The 18371-nt window shown below is 50.4% G+C and overlaps 1 protein-coding gene across 1 annotated transcript in view; it reads right to left on the bottom strand.

Moving 5' to 3' along the window:
• The window catches only part of CEP290 (centrosomal protein 290), a 210964-nt gene that overhangs the window by 179832 nt on the left and 12761 nt on the right, over positions 1-18371 (bottom strand). The window contains exons 6-7 of the mRNA XM_040408592.1: positions 17327-17470; positions 5932-5985 (exon numbers count right to left, since the gene is read on the bottom strand). Coding sequence (XP_040264526.1) covers positions 5932-5985; positions 17327-17470 — 198 coding nt within the window. The remainder of the gene's footprint in view (positions 1-5931; positions 5986-17326; positions 17471-18371) is intronic.

Raw genomic sequence — 18371 nt, forward strand, 5'->3', positions numbered from 1 at the left:
TCCATATGCCACTATATGAGAATATCAGGCACCAGCGGTACCTACTGTTGCCACGGACCACCTGTGAAGGAAATCAAGGCCTCTAGAGTCGTGGCGTAGCTGAAATACAGCATGCAAAGATGCATAGTAATTCCCCAGTTACTGGATCGTTTGTAGAGGGTAATTCCATAGGAAGTATGTGATGGCAAATGGGAGATGGAACAGTAACCAACCGAAGCGCAATCCCCCGGTTAGGGAAGGGGGTAGCGTGATAGTCAGAACCGCAATCTACAGAAGTGTAATTACCCACTGAATGGAGGGGGAAAAATCTACGGCAAGCACTGCGCCCAGTGGCAGTGCAAACGCTTTACCTATGATCGGGAGTAACATATCCAGTAAGTACTGTAACCCGAGGTAGTGCAAATACATCACCCATCGAAGGGGGTAATGCACCTAGCAGGAACTTGCATATGACGAGTTCTGTACTCTGTGGGAAGTGCTATCATCCCACCCCAGAAAGGGTGTAATGCGTACGTAAACACTGCGACAGCAGTGAGAATGGCATAATGCCACCTATACAAAAGGTTAATGTATGCTGACGATACTGAGCCCAGTGGAACTTCAATTCCGCCACTCACAGAACGAGGGCACCTATGGCTGGCATTGAGGCCAATGCTAGTGAGGTCAGTCCACCTCAGGAAGGAGGTAATACCCAAATTAAGCACTGTATCTAGTAGAAGCGTAAATAGTGCCTAAGGAAAGGGTTAATGCATACACCAAAACCGGTTAGCACGGACGTAATCTAGGAAAAATAATCCGGATTCATGTCAGAGTCCGAATAACTGTCCTGCTTCGGCCCGCTCGTGCGCAGTTCCACCTCTCAGCCTCTAGCCCATGGCTGTTGTAGGCTGTGTTGATATAAGAACCAAACTACCCCGGAGGTGGAATGGAACTAAAGGTCTGCTCACCGATTGCGCAGACGGTGCTCTATTAACCAAATGACCCAGGAGGGTGGATTGGGAACTTCCAGAGGTCCTCCGCTGAATTGCGCAGGAGGAGAAACTCAAACAGACGCCCCCGGAGGGTGGATTGGAAGTTTTCAGTTGTCCTCAACTGGATTTGCACAGTTGTAGTATTATTAACCAACCGGCCTCAGAGGGCGGATTGGGATCCTCCAGATGTACCCCACTGGACTTTGCAGTTAGAGCATTATCAACCAAACGGCCCGGAGGGCGGATTGGGGACTCTTTAGATGCACTCCACTGGATTTACGCAGTTGGAGCATTATCAACCCAACGGCCCAGAGGGCGGAATGGGAATCCCTCAGATGTACTCCACTGGATTTGTGCAGTTGGAACATAATCAACCAACCGGCCTCAGAGGGCGGATTGGGATCCTCCAGATGTACTCCACTGAATTTTTGCAAGTGGATCATTATCAACCAAACGGCCCGAAGGGCGATTGGGGACCTTTCATATGTACTCCACTGGCTTTGTCCGAGAGAAGCACGATCAACCAAGCTGCCCGTAAGGTCAGATGAACTCCACTGGATTTGCACAGTTGGAGCATTAGCAACGGCTCCGGAGGGTGGGTTAGGAACTGAAAAATTCTCCACTGTCCGGGATTGGGAACAGGCCCTGGGCATAGAGCTCGGTCTGTGAGGAGGGCAGGACCTGTATGGGCGCACTTTTTTATTTAAAAAAGAACAAAAAAAAAAAGAACAAAAAAAAAAAAAAATTATATATATATATATATATATTTTTTTTTTATTATTATTATTATTATTATTGAGGTGAGGACCAAACCTTAAACGGACAAGGAGGAAGAAAAGCTGTATCCTGCAATATTAAGGCACATTGTGCCTGCAGATAGAGACCTAGGGTAAGGGTAATTCAAGCGGCAGGGTAGGAAGGGTTAATGTCCAGGGGCCAGGGCGGAGCCAGCTGGCTCCCGGGGAAAATTCGCGCCAGCATGTGGACCCGCCCCTCCGTACCTGAGGTGAAGTTGCGGCCTAGAAGGCCGCAAACCCGGGAACTAAAGTTTCACCTGGGACCCACCGCCAGCCGAACACAGCGGTACAATAAATGAGGCCATGGAAAACCACCCCGTGGGCCGAGAGAAAAAACAGCACGGCCGGGAAGAAACGGAAGGCCCGAATGAAGCCGGGGCCTAGATTTTTCTGAGCTCCGCCGTCGGGAATTAAGGTACCCTGATCGGCACTAGCAGGCGTCTAAGAAACATACCTGCTAGAGGCGCGGTGCCTGGCCGACCGGAGAGCCACCCGGTCAGTCTGGGGAAAGGGGCATTGAGAGTTCAGCGGCGTAGTTTCTAAATGTCCCCTGCCCGATATGTTAGATCGGAGGGGGGTGGGAGGGAAAATAATGCCGCCGCCGGTTCGGGATTAACCCCTTCATTCCCCGATTTCTGAGGGGATATGCGGTGACTGGTGGAGGACTCGCAGCCTCCATAAGAAAGGGCCATGGTGAGAGGGGGACAGAGAGGGACAGTATACTCACCTGTCTTCATCTGTGTTCTTCACCCTTAGTCTTGTACCAGCAGGGACACCCCACGACCGCTGGCACCAGGCATCAGGGGTCCGGGCAGAGAAGGGCTGTAGAGGAGGTGTCCCTCTTGCTGGCGGGAAGCAGGGGAGCGAGGCTGCCCTGGTCCACTTTGTCTTCTTGGGGGAGGCAAGGCGGTGGAACAAGCAACACCGGCCAGCCTCCCAGGGAGACAGGGACGCAAGCGTGCCTGTGCCCCATCCATGAAATCTGTAAAAAATAACAAATCAAGAAAATAAAAATAAAAAAGGCCACCCTGCTAAGCAGGGAGGTCTGCCTCCTACGACACTAAGCTAAAAACTGATATGCTCTCTCCTGGCTGGAGGGGGTATAGCCTGCAGGGGAGGAGTTATCACTTTTCAGCCTAGTGTCGCCTCCTAGTGGCAGCAGCAAGCTATACCCACGGTCCTGTGTCCCCCAATGATACCAGCGAGAAAAGGCATTTTCTTTGAGAATGCCGGCGATGTGCGGTCCGCAAAATGCGGAACGCACATTGCCGATGTCCGTGTTTTGCGGATCCACGGATCCGTGGATCCGCAAAACACACACGGACGTGTGAATGGACCCTTAATCTGACTTTACTTTGTAAGGAATGATTATCTTCCTGTCTAGGGATGATTGTTTTTTGTTCCAACACCCTAGAATCCAGGTCTGCATAATTCTGGTGTGAGCCCGACACCAAGCTTCTGTCATTATGCATGATGTCAAGAGTCCCAGAATACCTATAGCTCCTCTGATAGAGCACCGGTTTTGTGATTGGAACTCTTATTCTTTCCCGGATAGTCAAAAAATTTTCCTGTGGGAGAGATGACGTTTGGGACATAGAATCTAACGTTACTCCTAGAAACTTCCTGTTGGATGACGAGATCAAGAAGGACTTAAGCAGTCCTTCTTGTCTTAGAGGAGATATCATCTCTACAACCAGCTTTGTGAAGATCCTTGGTGCTGAGGAAGGAAGGACGGCGAATTGGAAATGATGCATTGAGCCCTCGTCGTCTCTTAGTGCAAATCTGAGATATTTTTGTAAGTTGAGATAGATAGGAACATGATAGTAAGCGTCTTTTAGATCGACGGATGTCCTATAAGCTCCTTCTTTGACTAGGGGGACGATAGACTAAAACGATTCCATTTTGAACTTTCTGTAAGTTATCGCTCTGTTTAGATCTTTTAAATTTATGATGGTAAGGGAAGAATAACCTTGAATAAAAGCCCTTCCCCTCTCTAATTCAGGTACATTTTTTACTACCCCTGATTTTTTTGATTTTTTTTCATAAGTCTAAACACCTTGCCATATTTTTGATAAAACATTGGGGCGGTGGGAAGTGGACTGAAATCTTCATGAAGGAGTTGAGGAAAATTCTATTTTGTAACCGTTCACGATGTCTAAAGCCAAGGGATTTGATGTTACAGATTTCCACGGGGTCAGAGAATTCCTCAACCTCCCTCCTACTCTGGTGTCATTGCTTTTCGTTTTGCTTATTTTGGGAATTAAGGAGGAAACCCCTACCTTTTCCCCCTTTTTGATAACCCCAGCGCCCTCTTTTCCATTTTCCCCTATAAGGTTTGGACATGCAAACTGAAGGGATGAAAAGGTTTCCTTTTACTCTCTTCAGGAAAACCATTATTTTTATCGGCCACTTTTCCTAAAATTTTATCTAGTACAGGGCTGAAGACATTCTCTCCTGAAAAGGTGATGGAGCACAATTTTGCCTTGGAGGTCCTATCACCCCCCCCCCCCCCCCCATGATTTCATCCAGAGCACTCGTCTGGCTGAGTTTGAACGAGCCGCGTCTTTAGCCGTCAATCTGACTGATTCTGCAGAAGAGTCAGCCAGAAAAGCAGTGGTGGACCTAAGAAGTGGAATAGAGGGTAAAATTTCTTCCCTAGAAGCTTTATTCTTTATGTGATTTTCTAACTCATTGAGCCAGAAATACATATCCCTAGCCACAGAAGTTACCGCTATGTTTGTCTTTATCCCAAACATGGAGGCTTTCCAGCATTTCCTCAAAAGGGCATCTGCCTTTCGTACCATGGGATCTCGTAATTGTGACGAATCCTCAAATGGCAGGGAAGTTTTGGCCACTTGTATATCAATTTTTGGGGTCTCATTAAAGATTTTAGTTTCGGACGAATCAAAGAGTAGTCTATTTCTGAACTCTTTGGAGACTTCCAAAGTTTTTTTGCGGTTTTTGGATAATACCCATGGTTGCCCTTACTGCCCTTAGTAATTCCTCCATTTCCTCTGAGGAAAAATAGTATTTTCACCCTCTGACAATTGCTCTTCATCAATATCATGTCTGGAGGTGGACACCTCATCGTCCATGTCCTCTGCATGCATCAGAGGAGGATGGAACGGATAAACTTGAATTTTTGACAGGAGGTGTAGGAGGAACCGCCGTAAGGGTGGCCAGGGATAATTTAATTTCATTCTAAATCATGGATTTTACTTCCATAAGAATAGATGGTTGTTCTTCCTTTAAAAGATTAAGTGGCACACTTATTATATTTTTGTTTGATTTTAGTTTCTTTTTACTCCCTACTAAAGAAGAGCAACCAGGTATCAGAAAGCAACATTCAAAAGAAAACATGAGTGACATTTGCAGATTATCCCCACAGGGGAACTCACAGAATGAGCCGCCGAAGGTGGGTCTGCGTTGTCCATGGGGCCTCCAGAGCGGACATGCTGCTGGAGTCAGTGGAGACATAATTGTCACAATCGCCTGCTCGTTTTCACATGGAGCGGCGTCTGACGTCATCAGCCCGTGCCCCAGGCCCGATGACCCTTCCTCACACGTGACCTGAAGCTCTGCCCCCTCTGGACCTCGCCGGGCCGTTCGGCGTGCGGCGTCCCGCTTTCCCAGGTCTGCTTCCTCACCAGAGGGAAGAGAGACCATGCAGCAAGGGGAGGGCAGGGACGAGAATCACCTCAACTTCCTCTGCCCAGCTTTAGCAACAGTTTGGGAGGGCAGAGAAGAAGATTGGTAAGCCAACCCTACCGCTAAAGGCACAAAATCTAAGAAGTAAAAGTAAACTCTTCACCTCCCCTCTGGGAGGCCTCTTTGTGAGACGCCCCCATAGGGACAGGAAACACTGAAGGGAAAGAGTCGGTGGTGGCTTTTAAACTCTATCTCTGTGTGTTCCTGCCCCTACAGAGGTCAAGGGGTCAATCTCATGTGTAGGCCGTCATGGTGGATGAAATAGAAATTAACTTTATGCTGTGAATCCTGGAAAAATCTTCTGGCACTTGTGGTTAAAACCTCCAAATCTTTATTTTAAGCGCCTAAAAACATCATCATGCTTGAAAAATGTACTACATTATGTGGACCTGGGCACCAATTATTATGCATAAAAGAAATGTGTGTGTGTGTGTGTTTGTGTGGGATAGACCAACCTCACGCCGAAGCTTGCTGTTTTCATTATCACTTTCTTCATTTCTGAGTGCAAGCTAAAATATAAAATTACAGGTAAATGAATATACATGACAGCAGTGATAAAATAACAATGACTATGGCAATGACCATACCAGTATGTACCTTGTAAAACCAAGAAAAGGATAGAAAATTACTGAATAAAATAAGAACATGGAAACCACTGAGAGGGACAGTGACTGTAAGTGACCTACTTGTAAAAGTTGTATAGTTATTAGTTTGTTTGGTCATTACTCTTTGTCCTATTGTAATCCCACATTAATATGGCAAGTCTGCCACAAGATCACTGTTCTAATATGAGGGGACAGGCATAAAGCTAGAAGTCTCCCTCTACATCCAAGAGACCATTTGGCGGCTTCAAAGCAGAAGACTCATTCTCTCCAGGGAAGAATTGTTGCAGTTTAGTAGAAGGGGCATCCCTGTAGCATGCTGAGGGTTAAAACTAGATTTAGCTTTTTACAATCTCATTAGACTAGCCAGAGTAATGCCTAATTCACATGCCAGTGATTTCCATCAGTGATTATGAGCCAAAACCAGGATTGGAGCCTCCACAGACATAAGGAACAAGGGAAAGATCTGCAACTGTTCTGTGTTTAGAGCCGCTCCTGGTTTTGGCTCAAAATCGTGTGAATGAGGCCTAATGTAGAGCATGTAGCAACCTTCTGATTTAATATATGGCTACTTTACATTGTGTTAGTCTGAAGACACCGCAACAACATCAGGATTCCAGCAGATCTGTGCCCTGAACGCCCAGAATCTACCATGCAGGACACCCATCTGATAGAAACCTAACGTCACTCTTAGGGCCTGATTTATCATAGACGGTCAGCGTACATTGGTCTAGGATAACCCCACGTGCTGCCTAATTAGGTGCAGCCTTCGGCAGTCTATTCACCTGAATACACCAGCCCCTGGCTGGCTTAGATGTCAGACTTCTTCTACACCAGATAAGTGGCTTAAAAAATAAAGCCCCTTTTTTGGACAAGTGGCGGAGAAATGCCACTTGCGCAAAATTGCGAATGCGCAGTTTCGACTTTTTCATGCCAGAAACTGGCGGAAATGCATTATAAATCAGACTCTTAGGGGGAAATTTATCAAAACTGGTGTAAAGGAAAGCCGGCTTAGATGCCCATAGCAACCAGAGTCCTCCTTTCCTTTTTCAGAGCTCCTTTGGACAACAAAGCCAGTTTTCCTTTACACTAGTTTAGATAAATCCCCCTTTAGTGTTTAGAGTGCATTTAAAGACTACTGATAACATATCATCGTTTTACTGGTCGCTTATGAAATCAGAGCAGCGGCCAGAGTTTGGTGACTAGGCTTGTTCTTCTGGGGGGGGGGGGGGGGGGGGGGACATTTTTCTGATTTGCTGTGAAGTTAATTCTGCAATAGACACAGAAGTGTAACCACACTGGTGACATTTTGGCATATTAATGAGGTTGCCCAAGTTCAAACAAAATGAAAAAGGGTAGGGAAGAAAAGAATATTTGGTTTGAATAAAGAGGGTTGTCATAAAAAAACATAGGGGAAAGGCAGAGACAGCGCCTACTCACTGGTACAAACCCCCTCTGCTCTGGTCCTCTCCACTGCTGCAGCCATGAAGACATGCTCTAGGATCTGTATACAGCACGTGACCACTGCAGCCTATCACTGGCCTCAGTGGTATACGGCACAAGACCACTGACTGGCTGCAGCCATCACTTACGGTACATAGGCACATTGCCAATGTAGTCATGTAAATAAGAACGAAACAGCGGAGCTAGAATGGAGGGGGTCTGAAGCAACGAGTATACATTCTTTTACTATGTTATCACTGTCATTGCCTTTAAAGGGGTTGTCCGGGTTCTGAGCTGAATCCAGACATATCCCCTTTTTCACCCAGGCAGCCCCTCTGAGATGAGCATCGGATTATTTCATGCTCCAATGCTCTCCCTTGCCCTGTGCTGTATCGCGTAGGGAAAACGAGATTTTTGTATAACTTACCAGTAAAATCTCTTTCTCGCTCTTCCTTGGGGGACACAGGAAACCTTGGGTATAGCTCATCTCCATAGAAGGCGTGACACTAAGTGAAAGACTGTTAAGCCCCTCCTCCAGCAGCTATACCCTCAGCCTGGAGCGAGCGACTACCAGTTATGTGCCCAAGTAGTTAAAACAAAGGCAAGGATCAACCAAATTAACACCAACAAGTCAAAACTCCCGTCAGGGCAACCAAAAACAATGGGTGGGTGCTGTGTCCCCCAAGGAAGAGCGAGAAAGAGATTTTACTGGTAAGTTATACAAAAATCTCGTTTTCTCGCCCAATTCCTTGGGGGACACAGGAAACCTTGGGACGTTCAAAAGCAGTCCACAAATAGGGAGGGACCACAACTCAAGATGAATTAAAGCACCATAGGCATTAAGGCACCGCCGCCTGCAAGACCAGGCGGCCCAAAGCAGCATCCGCCGATGCATAAGTGTTCACCTTGTAGAACTTGGTGAAAGTGTGCAAAGAAGACCAGGGCGGTTCCCTGCCCTTAGCACGGTAAGCCTCAGCAATAGCCATCTTGATGAAGCGGGCAATAACCACTTTAGATGCCGCCAGCCCCCTGCACGGACCCTCCGGAACCACAAATAGAGAATCCGAGCGCCGAAAGGGTCTAGTTACATCCAAGTAGATCCTCAGAGCCCTAACAACATCCAGACGGTGAAGATCCCGTTCCCGAGGATGAGACGGGGACGGGCACAGAGAAGGAAGGACAATATCTTCATTCAGGTGAAAAGCGGACACCACCTTCGGAAGGAAATCCGGAACCGGGCGGAGAACCACCTTGTCCTGGTGAAAAACCAAGAGGGGTTCTACGCAAGAAAGTGCCGCCAATTCAGACACACGCCGAAGAGACGTGATGGCAACGAGGAAAAAAACTTTGCAAGACAACAAGCGAAGGGAAACCCTGCGCAGAGGCTCGAAAGGAGAAGATTGGAGAGCCGTCAGCACAACATTAAGATCCCAAGATGGAACGGGAGCGCGATACGGGGGAGCATAGTGAGCAACCCCCTGAAGAAAAGTCTTAACTGGACCGAGCGGAGCCAGAGGTCGCTGAAAAAGGATCGAAAGCGCTGAGATCTGACCCTTTAGGGTACTGAGACCCAAACCCAAGTCCAGACCAGACTGCAAGAAGGATAAAATCGCGGGGAGAGAAAACCGAAGGGGATGAACATCTAAGGTCTCGCAGAAATTCAAATAGGCCCGCCAGGTTCGGTAATAAATCCTGGACGATGCCGGTTTACGCGCACGAATCATGGTACGGACCACGTCAGCAGAAAACCCCCGCCGCGTTAGGACCGCGGTTTCAATAGCCACGCCGCTAAACGTAGCGATTCTAAATGCTGGTGGAAGATCGGCCCTTGAGAGAGGAGGTCTTCTCTTAGAGGCAGAGGCAAGGGGGCGTCTGCCAGGAGCAACATAAGGTCGGCGTACCAAGGACGACGAGGCCAATCCGGGGCTATTAGGATCGCAGGCGTGCCCTCCGCCGCGATCTTCCGAAGGACTCGTGGAAGAAGAGGCAGGGGCGGAAAAACGTAGAGGAGAGAGAACTCCGTCCAGGGAAGGACGAGCGCGTCCGCGCCGTAAGCGTCCGGATCCTTGGTTCTGGCCATGAAGGTGGGAAGCTTGTGGTTGAATCTGGAGGCCATGAGATCCACGTCCGGACGACCCCAACGGAGGCAAAGAGACTTGAAGACGTCGGGGTGCAGAGACCACTCGCCCAGGTCGATCGTCGTCCGGCTGAGGAAATCCGCCGCCCAATTGTCCACCCCCGGGATGTAAATGGCCGAAATGGCTGGAACATGAATTTCCGCCCAGCGAAGGATTAGAGACACCTCCCTCATCGCCGCCGCGCTGCGAGTGCCCCCCTGATGATTTATGTATGCCACAGCCGTGGCATTGTCCGATTGGACACGAACAGGGTGACCCTGAAGCAGCGAAGTCCAATGCCGGAGTGCAGTGCAGTTTCTAGGTAAAATTTCTCTCAGGGCGAGTGTCAAAAAAACTCCCCCCCCCCCCCCCCCCTCAAAACTGCTCGATGAAATAAGTGTCTCCCCATTGTTAAAAATGTGGAACCACATTGCACGGACGGTCACAGTGACCCACAGTCTCAGGCTCTCACTCACAGCAGGCTTCTTTCTCAGCACTGTTCCGGGCGGGCGGTAACAGGCAGGCAGTGCGGGCGGCGGTGCTCACCGCACTTACTGTATGTCACGCGGCGCGTGACGTACAGTGAGTGAGCGCCGCCGCCCGCACTGCCTGCCTGTGGGGGGACATTATTTTTAATAAGGATCACTATGGACATTATTTAGAATGGAGGCTGCTGTGGGTGTCATTATAACTGTATAATGTCTGATAGGCCTAGTCCTGAGTTATATTACCCTGCCCTGTATAATAATGTACCCTGATACCCCTTAGTTATATTACCCCAGCCGGGTAATATAACTAAGGGGTATCAGGGATGGGTACATTATTATACAGGGCATGGGCAGGGTGATATAACTCAGCTCAGGACTAGGCCTGACATTATACAGTTATAATGAGTAATGACACCAACAGCAGCCTCCATTCTAAATAATGTCCATACTGATCCTTATTAAACTTAATGTCCCCCACAGTGACAGTGGCCCCCATTTTCATGTCTCCCACAGTGACAGTGGCCCCCATTTTCAGGTCTCCCACAGTGCTCCCCCCCCATTGTAATTAATGTCCCCCCCATTGTAATTAATGCCCCCCCATTGCAATTAATGCCCCCCCCCCATTGTAATTAATCACTCCATCACTCGCCTCACAGCAGGCATCAGCACTGCTCAGGGGCTCAGGGCGGGCGGTAACAGGCAGGCAGTGCGGCGCTCACTCACTCACTGTATGTCACACGCCTGCGCCGCCTAGTGGGAGGAGCAGGCGCGTGACGTCAGTAAGTGCCGCCCGCACTGTCTGAAGAGTGAGAGGACTCGGCACTCGGGCACAGGTCAGAGGGAGGCAGGGCCGGTGCAAGGATTTTTGCCGCCCTAGGCAAGATAAAAATTGCCGCCCCCCCCCCCTTATCAGACATCACATATGTTCCACCCCTTTCTCAGCTTTTAAATTAAAATAACTGCTATGCTTCCCTTACGGTTAATCCAGCTTCTTGTAGCTGTCTTTTTGCGGAATGGAATTGCGGACCCATACATTTCTATGGGGCCGCAATTCCGATCCTGAAAAAAATAGAACATGTCCTATTCTTGTCCACAATAGCAGACAAGAATAGGCATATTCTCTTAGTGCCGGCAATGTGCGGTCCGCAAAATGCAGAACGCACATTGCCGCTGTCCGTGTTTTGTGGATCCGCAAAACACATACGGACGTGTGAATGGACCCTAAATGTGAGGTAAATTAAATTTAATAACTAAACAATTACATAATAAACATATTGCATTGTCTACTTACCACCAGGACAATAAGATGATCTGGTCTCTGGTTGCAGTCTGGCTCTGGGGACTCCCTTGTCACTCTCTTCTACCCCCCCCCCCCCCTTGTCACTCATTTCCATCCCCCCCCCTTGTCACTCTCTTCTACCCCCCCCCCCCTTGTCACTCATTAACATTTTCCCCCCCCTTGTCACTCATTTCCATCCCCCCCCTTGTCACTCTCTTCTACCCCCCCCCTTGTCACTCATTTCCACCCCCCCCCCTTGTCACTCATTTCCATTCCCCCCCTTGTCACTCATTTCCATCCCCCCCTTGTCATTCATTTCCATCCCCCCCTTGTCATTCATTTCCATTCCCCCCCCCCTTGTCATTCATTTCCATTCCCCCCCCTTGTCATTCATTTCCATTCCCCCCCCCCCTTGTCACTCATTTCCATCCCCCCCTTGTCATTCATTTCCATTCCCCCCCCCTTGTCACTCATTTCCATCCCCCCTTGTCATTCATTTCCATCCTCCCCCTTGTCACTCATTTCCATCCCCCCCCTTGTCACTCATTTCCACCCCCCCCCCCGTCACTAATTTCCATTCTCCCCCCCGTCACTAATTTCCATTCTCCCCCCCCCCCTGTCACTAATTTCCATTCTCCCCCCCCCTTGTCACTCATTTCCATCCTCCTTGTCACTCATTAACATTTCCCCCCCCCTTGTCACTCATTTCCATCCCCCCCCTTGTCACTCTCTTCTACCCCCCCCTTGTCACTCATTTCCACCCCCCCCCTTGTCACTCATTTCCATTCCCCCCCTTGTCACTCATTTCCATTCCCCCCCCTTGTCACTCATTTCCATCCCCCCCCTTGTCACTCATTTCCACCCCCCCCCTTGTCACTCATTTCCATCCCCCCCCCTTTTCACTAATTTCCATTCTCCCCCCCCCCCCCCTGTCACTAATTTCCATTCTCCCCCCCCCCCCTGTCACTAATTTCCATTCTCCCCCCCCCCCTGTCACTAATTTCCATTCTCCCCCCCCCGTCACTAATTTCCATTCTCCCCCCCCCGTCACTAATTTCCATTCTCCCCCCCCCCCCCCTGTCACTAATTTCAATTTCCATTCTCTCCCCCCCCCCCCCCCCGTCACTAATTTCCATTCTATTGTCACCTCTAGTGTAGCGTGGCCGAGCTCTGGTCGGTCCGCGGTACAGGAGCATTTGTTTCCTGTACCCGGCCGGACTGAAAGGAAGTGCACACTAAGTGAGCACTTCCTGTCAGTCCGGCCGGGTACAGGAAACAGAAGCTCCAGTACCGCGGACCGACCAGAGCCACGCTACATTAACATGAGCACAGAGCAGAGACAGCAGGCAGGAGATTCTTTAGAGGAGAGGCAAGCGCTTAGCCGCTCAGGAGGCGCAGCATGACGGGCGCCGCCGGCCGGCAATTATATATAACCAATTTTTATTTTTTATTTTTTTACACCACACAGGGCGCCCCTGCCGGCGCCCCCCTTCTGACAGCGCCCCGGGCGGCCGCCCGTCCCGCCCGCCCCTAGAAACGGCCCTGCCGGAGTGAGAGGAGAACCGCCCTCAGCTCCAGAACGTTGATCAGCAGTTTGGACTCCGATGGAGACCAAGTGCCTTGTACGGATCGAGGAGGAAACCCCCCCCCCCCCCCCAACCCTGCAGACTGGCATCAGTGGTAATCACCAACCAAGTTATCGGCAGGAAGGACTTCCCTTGGAGAGGGGTCCGTAACCACCAGAGGAGAGAGGCGCGAACCTGAGGGGGGAAGGGGAAAGTGCTGATCCAGACTTTCCTGGGACTTGTCCCATGCGGACAGAATGGCAGTCTGAAAGGTGCGGGAGTGATACTGCGCGTAGGGGATTGCTTCGAAACAGGACACCATCTGTCCCAAGACCCGCATGCTGAACCGGAAGGAAGGATGGCGGTGGGTCAGAAGGCTCCGAACCGACCGATGAAGGAGCTGGCGCTTCTCTGACGGAAGCCGAACCTCCGCTGCATCTGTATCCAGCAGCATCCCCAGAAAGATCAGTTGCCTGGATGGAACAAGAGCGGATTTGGGAAGATTGATAATCCAACCGAACCGGCGTAAGGTTTGTAGCGAGAGGTCCACACTGGCGGATGTCAGTGACAGAGAGGGTGCCTTGATAAGGAGATCGTCCAAATATGGAAGAAGAAAAACTCCCCTGGAACGAAGTAAGGCGAGGACAGGGGCAAGGACCTTTGTGAAAACGCGAGGGGCCGTCGCCAGCCCGAAGGGGAGAGCAACGAACTGGTAGTGGTCGGACCCCACTGCAAAGCGCAGAAAGCACTGATGACACCGAGCAATTGGAATATGAAGGTAGGCGTCCTGGATGTCGATAGAGGCCAGGAACTCCCCTTTTTCCAGAGAGGCCACCACCGACCTGAGAGACTCCATCCGGAATCGCTGAAGACGAAGGAAACGGTTTAACCGTTTTAGATCCAGAATGGGACGAACCGAGCCTTCTTTTTTGGGGACCACAAAAAGGTTCGAATGGAACCGCTTGACTCTTTCTTCCATGGGAACCGGAGCGATGACCCCTTTGTCCAGAAGGGTGCGAGTGGCAGTAAAGAAATCGGCCGCCCCTTGGGGATCCCGGGGAACCCGGGAGCGAAAGAACCGAACTGGGGGGAGGGACGCAAACTCGAGTTTGTACCCGGAAGACACAACTTCGAGAGCCCAGGCGTCGGAGACGTGCGCCTGCCAGAAGTCCCTGAACAGGAAGAGACGTCCCCCCACCCGGGTGGGTGGGGGCGCACCTTCAGGTAGTGTTCTGCTTGGTCGCGGGAGGGCGAGCAGGCTGTGACTTGCGCCAGGAGGGCTGGGTCCGAAAAAAAGGTTTCTTACGTCTGTCTTGGACAGAGTTAGGGGATGGACCTGAAGAGATGCGAGGTGCGGGAGCCCTGCGGGAAGACCTGAAGCGAGCAAAAGTGGGACGGCCTCGAGTGGTGGTCCTAGTCCTAGATTGAGGAAGATGCGTACTCTTCCCCCCCGTGGCTTCGGATATGATTTCATCCAAGCGGGTCCCGAACAATCGAGAACCAGTAAAGGGAAGGCCAGTAAGAGACCGCTTTGACGAGGAGTCCGCCGTCCAAACCTTTAACCAAAGCTCCGTCCTTGCCGAAACGGCCAGGGAAGACGAACGGGCTATGAGAGCCCCCGCATCAAGGGATGCCTCACAGACGAATTTGCCGGCTTGAACGATAAGTTGGGCTAGAGCACGGAGGTCCTGAATAGGGACGTCGGATTCAAGCTCCTGATCCAGCTGAGAAGCCCACTCTGAAACCGCTTTTCCAGCCCAAGCGGAAGCAAAGACCGGCCGGAGGGCGGAACCGGAGGCTGCAAAGATACCTTTGGTAATGGCCTCTACACGGCGATCCTCAGTGGATTGTAAGGAAGAGCCATCAGCAACGGGAATAGCCGTGCTTTTGGCCAAACGGGCCACCGGGGGGGTCGACTTTGGGTGGTGACGCCCAGTTTGTAATGCAATCCGCCGGGAATGGATAACAGATATCCAATTTCTTAGGCGGGGTAAAACGGGCATCAGGGCGGGCCCAGGCCTTGGAAACCACCGACGAGAAGTCAGTGTGGAGGGGAAAAACTGCAGACGTCTGTTTTTGGCGAAAAAAGGAAACACTGTTTTTCAGAATTAGGAGGATCATCGTGAATCTTAAAGGTATCACGAATATTGTTAATAAGATGGCCCACAGCAGAAGCCAGTTTTGAAGGCAAGGCCGAGTCCATATCACAATCTGAATCAACTAGTTCCCCTTCATAGGGCATATCCTGTATCGAGGAAGGGCCCGACTTAGAGCGCACCCTTGGGGGTGATACTGAAGCATCCGAGGATGATAGGCGCTCTGCCCTGGACCGCTTCTGGGGTTGACGGGCTCTGGAGGTGTCGCCTGGAGAGAGGGACTCAGACGGGTCAGCTAAGATAGCGGACCCGGAGGGCCCAGCAGGGGAAATATCCGGCTGCGATAAGGGCAATACCTCTGCAAGGCGGCCCACAACGTTAGAGAGGCTGACCACAGCCTGGGAAAGGGATCTAGCCCAGTCAGGGGGATCCAAGAGGCCAGGGGGTGACACAACAGATGGCGGACCCTGTAATGGGGCTTTGCAAGCCGAGCAATGCGGGTCAGGCTGCCCTTGAGGAAGGGGCGCCTTACATGCGGTGCAGGTGTGATACCAAGGACCGGCCGGCGCTGAGGGGTCAGACATGTTGGCTGAAGTAATATAAAAGCGTCCAGGCCAGAGGGCTGCAGAGCTAGAAGGGGTCAACAGTCCTACCAGGTCACAGTGGGAGCGGACGGCAACAGCAGCGGCAACAGCAGCGGCAACAGCAGCGGCAACACCTGAGGTAAAAACGATCCGTCCTGAGAGCAGGCTGGCACGAAGAGGAGGCGGGGCCAGCGAGGAGCGGGAAGAAAGACGTCCGCCCCCCCGACTGAATGTCTAACATGTACAGGAGAAGCGGAAAGATGCTCCGCCCCCCACTGGAACTTTCGCGCGCGCGATTCAAACAAATATGCCGCCGAGAGAATATTGCCCCCCGACCACCTCCTTATAATTCGGCGGCGAATGACACACCGGTAGCCGGCAAGAGAAGTCAGCCGGCAGCTGAACACAGCGGCAGCACTGGCCGAGATAACAAAAGGCGGCCCCACATGGCCGCAGCACCTGAGGTAAACATGTGCAGTAAACCCTCCCCCATGAGCACCGCTCCGTTCTGCTCCACACCCAAAGGGGGGAAGCCGACAGGAAGCCTTGTAACGTGACAAGGCTAGGCAGAGGGAACACAGAAGTTAGAACCCTAACAGGGGGGGGTGGTAGGAACGGCTGCATAGCCACCTCACCAGTCGACGTTTTCACCCTCAGTCCATCCAGCAGGGACGCCCCTTCAGCCACTGGCACCGAAGTGGCAGGAAGCTGGAGAGGGGCTTGCAGGCGGGCGACCCTTGTGCTGGCGGGATGCAGGGGAGCTGGGCTGCCCTGGTCCTCCTTTTCTTCTGTGGGGGAGGCAGCAGTGCGGTTAGCCGGCACTGGCGCAGCTCAACCCCGGGAAAACACAAAGGGAGAACTTTGCGACTCTGTTGTCCCTGTTGAAAAAAGGAAAAAAATTGAAAATAATAAAAGAGAAAAAAATAAATAAATCTTTAGCAAAGACAGCTCTGCAGTGCAGAGAGTGTCTTGCCTCCTTGACACTAAGCAAAAAACTGGTAGTCGCTCGCTCCAGGCTGAGGGTATAGCTGCTGGAGGAGGGGCTTAACAGTCTTTCACTTAGTGTCACGCCTCCTATGGAGATGAGCTATACCCAAGGTTTCCTGTGTCCCCCAAGGAATTGGGCGAGAAAAGGCTTTTTTGCTCATAAGCTTACACTGCTAAGCCCACCCGTTAGTGCCGGTGACATCATCGGGAACACTGCTAGGCTGAAGCCTCTGCCTAGCAGAAACCCAGTACCTCACTGGATCTAATTAAAAAGCTCTTGCCCTGCACCGTTCAGCGCAAGGCATCGGAGCATGGCGGTCTGGGTGAAAAAGGGGATATGTCCGGGATCAGCACTGAACCCGGACAATCTCTTTAAATATATTCTCCAACTCTGACAACCCCTTTAAGCTAACCCCTTCAGCCATTGTCTATAACCTTATTTCCATTCACGTTTTGAACGCATATTATATCTAAGCAGTGAGGTGGGATGAGCTGCTGGCAGCGTGCTCATTGAGGATCAGCAAAAGAAAAATAGTTGAGAAAATCAAGTCTAGCCGATCCCTTTTATCTGCAGCGATAAAAAATGAACAGTTTTGCCAATACAAAAAAAAAACATGTACTGCAACTTCCGTTATGACGTCCAAAGCCACATCCGGTAATGGCACGCCGGCACTAGACACAACACTCACTCGTTCATTAACTTGTTTCTCCTTCTCCAGCTCTTTTCTTGAGTCTTTCAGTTCCCGCTCTCTTTGACTCAGCTGTTCCTCCAGTTGACGGATTTCTTCTCGTAAAAAACGTGAATCTCTAGTACCCGTGGACAGCTGTGCCATCTGCATTAAATAAAAAGCCAAGCGACATATAAATTAGCAGATGGGAAATGTGGAAGCCAGAAGTAGAACGAGTGTAAAGAAAAAAAAATTATGAAAAAGCCCTGTTTGGAAAAAGAATAAACATTTATCTGAATACATTTGAGGAATTTTATAATTACATAACATTTGATCATGGGTAGGAAGTGTACTCAAGATCCTTAGCGTCTTCCTAGGATACGGCCACACGGTCAGGTTTCCTGATGCAGTTTCAGAAGCCAAAACCAGGGGTATATAAAAAAAAAAAAGGGATAAGTCGTATCTGCCATGTATACTGTCTTTTCTTTTATGATCCACTCCTGATTTTGGCTTCCAAAACTGCTGCAGAATCCTGCCCTTGTGGCCGTACCCTTACAATGCATTCTCCCACCCAGTGACTTGTCTGATGCCCTCTTCTGCACGAACTGATATAGAACTCCTACTTCGATCAATACGCCCTGCATATTACATGTAAGAGAAGAAGCAAACACAGAGGGACTAAGGCCTCTTTCACACAGGCGTTGCGGGAACACCCGCAATTTTTCCGCACGAGTGCAAAACGTTTTGCACTCACGTGAGAAAAATCGCGCACGTTTGGTACCCAAACCCGAACTTCTTCACAGAAGTTAGGGCTTGGGATCGGTGTTCTGTAGATTGTATTATTTTCCCTTATAACATGGTTATAAGGGAAAATAATAGCATTCTGAATACAGAATGCTTAGTACAATAGCGCTGGAGGGGTTAAAAAAAAAAAAAAAATATTTAACTCACCTTAATCCACTTGACCGCGATGCCCGGCATCTCCTTCTGTCTCCTTTCTTTAGGACCTGGGTAAAGGACCTGTGGTGACGTCACTCCGGTCATCACAAGATCCATCACATGATTC

Source organism: Bufo bufo, chromosome 1 (assembly GCF_905171765.1).
Source record: "Bufo bufo chromosome 1, aBufBuf1.1, whole genome shotgun sequence".
Taxonomy (NCBI): Eukaryota; Metazoa; Chordata; class Amphibia; order Anura; family Bufonidae; genus Bufo; species Bufo bufo.